This window comes from Meleagris gallopavo, chromosome 22 (assembly GCF_000146605.3).
Source record: "Meleagris gallopavo isolate NT-WF06-2002-E0010 breed Aviagen turkey brand Nicholas breeding stock chromosome 22, Turkey_5.1, whole genome shotgun sequence".
NCBI lineage: Eukaryota > Metazoa > Chordata > Aves > Galliformes > Phasianidae > Meleagris > Meleagris gallopavo.
In genome coordinates, this window is record NC_015032.2 from 13,148,092 (window position 1) to 13,157,218 (window position 9,127).

The window sequence follows — 9,127 nt, forward strand, 5'->3', positions numbered from 1 at the left end:
CACGCCGCGCCCGCGGGCCATGAGGTGACGTTCCTGCCCGGGCTGCCCAAGCAGCCGTCCTTCCGCCACTTCTCGGGGCACCTGTGCATCGGGCCGACACAACGCCTGCACTACTGGTATGTAGGGCCGGGCTGGGATGTGGTACTGGTGCTGGGACCGGTGCTGGTGCTGGCTGGGCACTGAGTACTCACGTCGCACACCCCGCAGGTTCGTGGAGGCCCAGAACAACCCGCAGAGCAGCCCTCTGGTATTATGGCTGAACGGGGGCCCTGGCTGCAGCTCCATGGAAGGCTTCTTGAAAGAGCATGGCCCTTTCCTGGTCAGTAGGCACAGCCACCTGGGGTCTGCAGGGCTCCATGATGCAGGCAGTGTCTCGGGCCCTGTGGTGTGCCACTTATCAGTCTCCACTCCCTCCTCAGGTGCAGCCCGATGGGGTCACGCTGAAGTACAATGACTACGCCTGGAACAAGGTATGGGCCATGCCGCAGGCAGGGAGCGGCTCCTGCCGCACCCAAGCTGTGTGGAACTGTGGCTCTGAACTGCACTGCACTGCCCCCCCCTCCAGCTCACTGCAGAGCAGGGATGAGGTTCTCATTGCAACACCGGGGTGGGCCGCACACAAATGGTGCCATAGGTGAAGGCTGTTGGCCCTCTCTGCTGGGAGCTCCCTGGACTTCCATGCTCCCCTGCCCCTCTGCTGTCCCCACAGATTGCCAACATGCTCTACCTGGAGTCCCCTGCAGGCGTTGGCTTCTCCTACTCCGAGGACAAGAAGTACGCTACCAACGACACGGAGGTGAGTGGTGAGGCTGTGGCAGGCCCAGCCTGGAGCTGCTGGCCCAGTGCCACCCCGCTGATGCCACCTGCTGTCCCTGCAGGTTGCACACAACAACTACCTGGCGCTGAAGGAGTTCCTGCGGCTCTTCCCTGAGTACTCCAAGAACGACCTCTTCCTCACAGGGGAGAGCTACGGCGGCATCTACATCCCCACACTGGCAGAGTGGGTGATGCAGGACCCCAGCCTTAACCTCAAGGTGAGGGCATGGCCTTGCTGGGGCCCAACATGCTGCATGGGGCAGCCCCGGCCCCACAGCCTTTCATCTCCCTGGGTGCCGGTGGTGAACGTGTTCTGCTGCGTGAGACTGAGCAGTGCTCCCAGGCGCCCATGGCCTTTCCTCTTCCCCCCATGAAGTAAACAGGGCCACATCTGCTTCCTGCCTGACGCCGATGCTCTGTGGCTGCCCTGTGAGGAGCTGCCACACCACAGAGTTGTTTTCTTATTGCCCCGCAGGGAATCGCTGTGGGAAATGGCCTCTCCTCCTATGAGATCAATGACAACTCCTTGGTGTACTTCGCCTATTACCACGGCCTGCTGGGCACCCAGTGAGAGCAGGGAGCACTGCTGGGGGGGAGCGCTGCTGGTCCCTGTGGCACAGAGCAGGGTGGGCTCTGGTGGATCACTCCAACTCTTGGTTTTTGTGTACAGGCTGTGGAAGGACTTGCAGGCCTTCTGCTGCTCCGAAGGGAAGTGCAACTTCCATGACAACTCCAACCTGAACTGCACACTTAAGGTGAGGGAAGGCTGGAATCCCCGAGCCCTGCTCCAACTTCTGTGAGCAGCAGCACTGTGCTTGGTGTTGGGTGTGTGCTGTGGTCCTTCAAGCACTCTGCTGAGTCCTGAGCCCTGCTTGTGGCTCATTGCAGATGGCAGAGATGATTGAGATTGTAGAGGAGTCTGGGCTCAATATCTACAATCTCTACGCCCCATGTGCTGGCGGTGTTCCTGGAAGCATGAGGTGAGAGTGGCGGCGGCAGCAGCGCTATCCCCAAGCACAAGCAGCATGCAGATCCCCACCAGCAGCAGGGGGCTGGCAGAGACACTGCTTCTGTGGCCACTTCTTCTTGGTGGTGGGCCCTGGGCTGTTATCCCAAGCCCTAGCTCCTCCAGAGCTCTCACCCTGTGGCCGTGCTTGGTCTGCCTGCAGGTATGAGGGTGACTATCTCGTCACACATGACCTGGGAAACTCCTTCATCCGGATGCCAATGAGGTTCTCCTGGCGCCAGGTGAGCGTGGGTCCCTGTCACAGTGTGCTGCCAGCACCCTCCACCTGCACAGTAGGGGATGGGGCAGCTCTCCCTGTGGGTGGTGCTGAGGTGCTGCTGCAGGGCTATCTCGACTCTCCCAGAACCTGTTCCGGATGCCTGTAGCTCGCAATAAGGTGCGGATGGACCCACCGTGCACCAACTCCACAGCACCGACCATGTATCTGAACTCCCCAGAAGTGAGGAAGGCTCTCCACATCTCCCCCAATGCCCCAGAGTGGCAGGTGTGCAGGTGAGCAAGCAACAGGTGGGGTTGAGTGTGTGGCACAAGCAGCTGCTGAGCCCACTGCTGCTTCTTCTGCAGCTTCGAGGTGAATCGCAGCTACAAGCGCCTGTACATGCAGATGAATGACCAGTACCTCAAACTTCTTGGAGCCATGGTGTGTATGTGTGTGGGAGCACACAGCCCATGGAAGCAGCTCTCCCAGACAGGGCCGTGCCCTGTGTGGTGCTCATGCTCTTCCTGCTCTGCAGAAATACAGAATCCTGGTGTACAATGGGGATGTCGACATGGCCTGCAATTTCCTTGGGGATGAGTGGTTCGTGGACTCCCTGTGCCAGAAGGTAAATGGGCAGAGTGAGATCTGGGATGTGCCTGGATCAGTCAGGCACAGGGGGAAGCAGTGGTGTCTGTGGAGCTGGGCACTGAGGGTGCTGTCTCTATTCCCAGGTGCAGGTGGCTCGCCGGCCTTGGCTCTACACTGAAGGAGGTGAGAACCAGATCGGGGGCTTTGTGAAAGAGTTCACCAATATTGCTTTCCTCACTGTTAAGGTAAGGCTGAGGTGGTGCCTTGCAGCTGGTCCCACTGTGGTCAGACATGGCTAACACTGGAGCCGTGGGCCAGGCAGTAGTGGACCCACAGAGGGCACTGAGTGCTGGCACCTGTTTCCTGCAGGGAGCCGGCCACATGGTGCCTACAGACCAGCCCCTCGCTGCCTTCACCATGTTCAGCCGTTTCATTAAGAATGAGCCGTACTAGGAGCTGGGGAGGCTGTGCCCAGGGCCTCGGGCTGCCTGCATACACCAGTCACCTCCTGCACAGCTCATCACTGCCACTCAGCTGCACCAGGGCTCCCCTGTGTCATGAACAAAGTCACTACCGCAGCTGGTGGGGATTCCCCGGGCTCCAATGACTATGCTCAGCCTGGAGGTGGGCTTTCTGCAGGCTGCGGGGAGAGGAGTCCCTGAGATTCCATCTCTGCCGGGCACTGCAGCTGTCTCTTTGCTGTGGCTTCCTGTCTCACCTCCTCCCTGTTTCTGGAGGCAACTACTTCCCTCTTGGGAGGGAGCAGTCCTCACCACTTCCCTCTGTTCTGTGGCCTCTGCACGCACATGGCCTGGGCAGGCTCTGAGCCAGCTGTTCTCTGCTAAGCACAGTTGATGTGGTGGCCATGGGCTGCCCTGCAGGGGCTTTCTGCTCCCTTTGAAACCACTCCCAACCTGACCTCAGTGAAAGGCAATTTACAGTGAAGACGATTTCATTGCCTAGGTCACACACTGCTCTTGGGAACCCACAATAAACTCTGAATAAGGTGGTCCTGCTCCTCATTAATGAACTCCTTCCACCTCTCTGCTACCCCCCTGCTTTGCTTTCTTTTGCTGTCTCAAGAATGGTTCCTAACAGAGGATCCAGCAGCAGTAAGTGCTAATGTGCTGTGCACGGTGTCCTTGGGAGCCAGAGCTTGTGTTTCCCTTTCTGCAGAGGGTACTGGGGCTTCCTGAAAACAAACCATCCCAAAAGCAGGCAGAGAGCTCTCCCCCAGAGCCGGCAGCTGTGTGGTCTGAACTGGGCTCATCCTCCAAGCAACCAGGCAGTGCAAGCCAGCATTCAGTGGTTTATTAGTGTACGAGAAGGGGTGCAGCAGGGATTCCCAGAGCAGCTGTCTCCACCTTGCTGCTGCCCACCTGGGTGCAGATGCCCTGCAGGATGTGTGAGTGGTATTGGGTATGTTGCTTCCTACCTACAACCTACGGGTCCAGCCCGGGATCTGACCTTTGTCCAGGGTGAAGGAGCAAGTAAGCAGAGCTACAGCTGGTGGGGATCTGTGCTGGCTGTTGTGGGCTGCACCGTGGGCTCAGCAGGGACTGCAGGGGTGGAGCGGTACTTCTCGATCACTTCCCGCAGCCCCTTGGAGAAGTGGAGATCAGCTCCCACTGTGAGAAATCCCTGCAAAGGAAAGAAGTATTGGCACAGGACTAACTGTGTCTGCAGCTGCCAGGACACGGTGCCTGTGTCTGCTGGAGGGGCTGGAGTTGTCCTTGTCCTGCTCACGCACCGCGTGATTGGTGACCACCTCCCTGGTGAAGTCCATGCCTTCTGGCAGGGGAATCTGCACACCCTTCTTTGTCCTCTCTGCAGGGAGGAGGAGATGCAGTAAGCTCCATGACACTGCCTCAAGCCTTGCCATGCAGAGGCAGTGATGATGCTTACCGTTAATGATGGGCATGATTGTCAGCTGCAGCAGAGTTTTCAGCGGGGCCTGCAGTGAGAACAGCTGTGGGGAGGGGAGGGAGAATGAGCCCAGAGCTGCTGGGCAAGGTAGGGCCTTGCTTGTGTTTCTTAAGGGTTAAGAAGGGGGATCCTGCACAGCCCTCCCAGAGCTGCTCCCTGCTGTGGCTGGGAGCTACCCAGGACTGTTGGACCCTCCCATACTCCAGGCTGGTACACGGTCTGCTCACCGCCAGAGACTCCAGTGCTGACTGCTTGGAATAGATGCGAAACCTGCAGGGAGGGAAAGCAGCTGTGAGCTGGGGCAGAGGGGACTGTCCCTGGAGCCCTGGTGGGACCTCAGTATGGGCCATACCTTCGCAGGTCCAGCTGCACACGCAGTGCCTTCCCTTGCAGGTACACCTTGGCACTTAGTTTTGATTCCTAGGGGGAGAGTGAGCTGCACGGAAACCCTGCTGCAGCCAGCATCGGGAGGCAGCGGGACGGCCTGGGTGCCGCTCCCAGCTTTGGGACATAAGAGACTTCCTGGGTGGGGTGCAGTGCTCCTGCCTTGTGTACTTGAGCGGGCACAGGCAACCTGGCTGCAGCAGCACTCACCATGGCCATGCTGGAAAGCTGGACAGCAGGGCGGTCTGCGGGTACCAGCGAGATGTTGAGGAAGGCAGAGACAGAGACGGAGGTCCCCGAGGGTTTGATCACACAGCGGGGGGGAGCTGACACCTGAAGCACCAGCCGCAAGGGAGCATCCACCACAGCAGGGTTCTGGGGAGAGGGCAGGGGAACCAGTCTGGGCAGAGCTGCTCCAACCCGGGGGGGGTCCTGTACCTCTCCTGCCCCAGTGGAGACCTCCTCTCACCAGCATGAAGATGGTCCCAAAAAAGGTGGCTCTCAGCAGAACCTCCAGGTCCTTGGGTACCTGCAGGGAGGACAAACCTCACGGGTAATAGAGCTGGCACTGCTGCCCCCTGCAGAGCTTCTGTCCATGCAGCACATCCTGAAATCTGTGTGTGAAGCCCACCCTGCCTCCCCCAGCAGCACCCCTTCTCCACGCAGGCCTGTGTGCAGTGTCAAACTCTGCTGCTCACCTTCTCCCCCTCAAGCTCTATGGCCAGCACACCCGCCTGGAAGTACGCGTGCATGGCTGAGTCAAAGAAGTACTCAGAGAAAGCAACATAAACCATGCGCTCAGTCTCCTTGATCACCGGCTCCACCGCGTGGTTCTCCAGCTCCTGGTCCTCCCTCGCACGGTAGAAGAACATGCCCTGGGCCAAGAATAGTGACTGTTTCTGCAGCTGCAGCACAGCTTGCTGTGCCCATTGCGTGCGTTGATGCAGAGCTGTGCCAACAGGGCTAGGAGAGGCAGGGCAGGATTTGGTGCCACACCTTGAAGTCCAGGTCGAGGGTTTCTGGGGAGACAGCTGGATCACGTAGTAGGGAGTAGTCAATCCCAACGTGCTCATCCACGTAGTTCCTTACTGCCAAGGAAGAGGTGCTGTGAGAAGAAAGCCTACAGGGTGGCCCACAGTCCTTTTCTCAGCTCTGCATAGGCTGCAGTGAGCAGGGTTTGGTCTTATCCTACTTACCTGGCACTGTATCTAGTAAGGAGTTCAGCAGCACCAGGCTGGCATGCTCCAGGGACGGGCAGATCTGTGGGGAATCACTCAGCAGTGGGGCCAGAACTCCTGGCCTGGAGGAGGACCCAGGCTGCCTCCAGCATCCCTGAGTCAGCCCCTCCTGACTGCAGTCAGGGGAGCTCTATGCTCGTTTCTGCTCACAGCCCTACCTGCTGGCTGAGGAGGAAGCGCATCCCTGTGACAATGAAGGTGCTCAGGAACTCATAGACCTTCCTGCAGGACAGAACAGCTTTGCAGTAGCCTTCCAGCCCTGTCCCTCTACCTCCATTCCCACAAAAACACAAGGCATGGCCTCAGCAGATCTTGCCTGGCACAGGGGCATGGCTGCAACCATGGCATCAGGTGTACCTGAGTGTGCCAGAAAATCCTGCATGCATTCTGGCAATGGAGGCATTGCAGGACATGTTGGAAATCTTGAGGCGTCCAACCTCATCCTTGGCCAGCTGCAGCACAGTATGGATGTGGACACCATCAGCGGAAGCATTGATGGATCCAATGTCGTAGCTGGAAGCCAAGGGAACAGACAGGAGGACACAGATCCTACCAGCTCCAGGACCGGGCAGCATGGCACTTGTGACACTCCTGGGGCCATGGCCCAGCTGTGCGACAGGCTGGCGGGCAGGGGAGAGTAACTCACAAGAACCAGTAGAGCAGCTGCCGCCTGAAGCGCAGGCTGATGGAAGCGTTGTTGATATTGAAGGCGAGGTGCTGCTGTGGCTGGAAGTGCAGGTTGGAAAACGGCAGCTGCAGGTCCATCACCTTGACCCTGCCAGGGAGGGGACGGTAAGGCCGACCCAGGGGCTGCTGCGCGCAGGGAGCAGGCAGCACTCACTGGCTGATGTTGTAGTGGAACTGCCCCTCCTTCCCGTGCAGGTCTGACACTGTGATGTTCTCCAGCTCCTGCTCCACGAAGCGCAGACCCTCATGCTTCACTGCAATGCAAAATGAGCCTGGGCTGCCCACAGCCTGGCTGTACCGCACTCTACCAACATAGCCCACCCTGCCGGTCCCACCGTGCAAGCTGGCTCCCCGCCCTGCCTGGGAGCAGGGTCCTGGCCAGCCCCTTACCGAGGTCCAGCCCCTTGGAAGTAATCCGGATCTTGCAGCCGGGAGGGCTGTGCGAGGCTGCGGCCAGCCAGGGCAGCAGGAGCAGGAGGAGGAGGCGGCTGCCGGCAGCCATCTCGCGCCTGGGGGCAGAGCACGGGATCAGCACGCACCGGGCTAGCAGGGCGCACGGCAGAAGCCCAGCCATCCTGGCAGGGTTGTGGCTGCTGCCCAACCTGCTCTCAGCACAGGAGCCTGGACAGAGGCTGATCCCAAGGAGAGGACCATCCCATGGCCCTGCTGTACCCCACACCCTGAAATCCCACAACAGTATCCTGGTTCCCATCACCTGAGTGTGCAAGCCCCCAGCACGGTCTCTGCGGGCTTGCAAGATCAGCCCCACCCGGGAACAGTCACTGCCCTCAGTACCAGCAGCATCCTGCCCTTCCCCAGCACAGCCAGCTCCCCAGATTGCAGGGTGAGGTGAGCCACAACACCACACAGGGAAGGATTCCTCTCCCATGGGCTCTCCAGCCCTAGGAGCAGCCCCAAGTGCTCCCCAAGGATGAGCACTGCCTGTCCGTGTCCCATGCCCTACAGCTGGGCTGGGACAGAGCCAGAGATTCCTCATCCAGCAGGAAAAGGCAGAGTTGCCTTCAGGATGGCAGGGACAGCACAGGGCTTCTCCACCATGTTTCTGCTTAGTTCTCTGCAAGGGAGAGAACAGAACCCCTTCTGCTCGGGATCCAGAGCCTCCATCCTTCCCAGAGGCCATGCATAGACTGGGGCAGCTCACCTACACAATGCTGGCTAAGTTTGTATACTTACAGTGTGACTTGTCTTCGGCTTCTCTGCTCTGGGGAAACTGAATCACGTGAAGGGAGGGAGGGAGGGAGAACACCAGCAGCTCCAGGAGTTTCTTCTGAGCTGGCTCAGGCTCTCCTGCGTTTATATATCCCACCAGCCGCCACCCCTTGTGAGCCCACAGCTGGGAGGAGACACAGCAGACAGGAGGATGAAGGGCTCGGGGACGCCAGCCGCACAGTGCATGGTGGCTTCATCATTTCGGGGAAGTGCCGACCCCCAGTCCTGCTGGTGCTAAACTCCCCACCGTGCTCTGCCAGCTCCAGCACTGCCCAGTGGGCTCTGTGCCACGGCTGCAGCGGAACACAAGTCCCTTGGACCAGAGGTACAACGGGAACTGCTTTGTGCCCATCTATGAGGTGAGCATCAGACAGGGAAGCTGCTGTGGTTGCTGGAGCCACAGAGCCACTCAAATAGCCTGGCACATATCAGGGTCTCCAGGGCTCACAGCCACCAAAGCTCATCCCCAGCCTGCTTCCAGCAGCTGAGCAGACACAGATGTGCTCAGTTCTGGGAGAGGCGCTGCAGAAGTGATCCAGCAGCCCACATTCCCTTTCTGATCCAGCAAGTGCCCACAGCCAAGAGGCCAGGATGGGTGGCACTGCCAGCATTGTGCAGCACAGCGGCACCGCTCAGCCCAGGAAAGACAAAGCGCTGCCCACATTTTGCTGCAAACCCCTCTGCATTCCAAAGGACGAAGCTTTACGCTTTCCGTCCGTGGAACCTCGGACAAATCCTGCTGAGCCCCCTTCTTCCCCCTCCTCCAGGCGCCCGGTCTGAGCCAGCACTTTGTGGTCGGGGTGATTATCTGCGCACACACAGCCAGGCTGCGGGGGCTCACGCTCTGGAAACAGAGAGACTTAGGAGACCGGGTGCTTACACAGCACTTATCCCTTCCAAACTGCTTCGCCAGCATTAACTAATTACACTGACCCCAGTGCTCCGGGTGCAGAGGGCAGGCCTCCAGCGGGAGCGAGCGGGTCGGGCGGCTGCCGGCCAGGAGGAAAGCCGTGCGAGCCCACGGCCGGGCAG

At 59.4% G+C, this 9,127-nt stretch overlaps 2 protein-coding genes across 3 annotated transcripts; one reads left to right on the top strand and one right to left on the bottom strand.

The window, feature by feature from the left end:
- Positions 1-3,652, top strand: CTSA (cathepsin A; the record flags this gene model as incomplete). The annotated part of the gene is made up of 14 exons (XM_003212116.4): positions 1-116; positions 208-319; positions 420-470; positions 710-796; positions 879-1,034; positions 1,292-1,383; positions 1,487-1,571; positions 1,705-1,796; positions 1,986-2,064; positions 2,187-2,335; positions 2,408-2,483; positions 2,578-2,667; positions 2,774-2,875; positions 3,000-3,652. Coding segments are annotated over 14 exons (1,371 nt in total), but the record flags the coding sequence as incomplete, so codon positions are not given.
- A 270-nt stretch (positions 3,653-3,922) lies between these two features.
- Positions 3,923-9,072, bottom strand: PLTP (phospholipid transfer protein). Of its 2 annotated transcripts, XM_010722584.3 has the most exons (17): positions 8,060-9,072; positions 7,256-7,374; positions 7,020-7,119; positions 6,825-6,953; positions 6,536-6,691; positions 6,337-6,400; positions 6,137-6,200; positions 5,937-6,028; positions 5,639-5,815; positions 5,410-5,469; positions 5,151-5,315; positions 4,909-4,976; positions 4,784-4,826; positions 4,536-4,599; positions 4,381-4,457; positions 4,098-4,271; positions 3,923-4,024 (listed from the first exon to the last, which is right to left on the bottom strand). In XM_010722584.3, the coding sequence occupies exons 2-16, from the start codon at positions 7,365-7,367 to the stop codon at positions 4,131-4,133; spliced, it is 1,512 nt and encodes a 503-aa protein (XP_010720886.1). In that variant the 5' UTR covers positions 7,368-7,374; positions 8,060-9,072; the 3' UTR covers positions 3,923-4,024; positions 4,098-4,130. The 2 variants fall into 2 exon arrangements, with proteins under 2 accessions (XP_010720886.1, XP_031412428.1); XM_031556568.1 differs by having other exon boundaries at positions 3,923-4,271.
- Between the last annotated feature and the right edge of the window lie 55 nt (positions 9,073-9,127).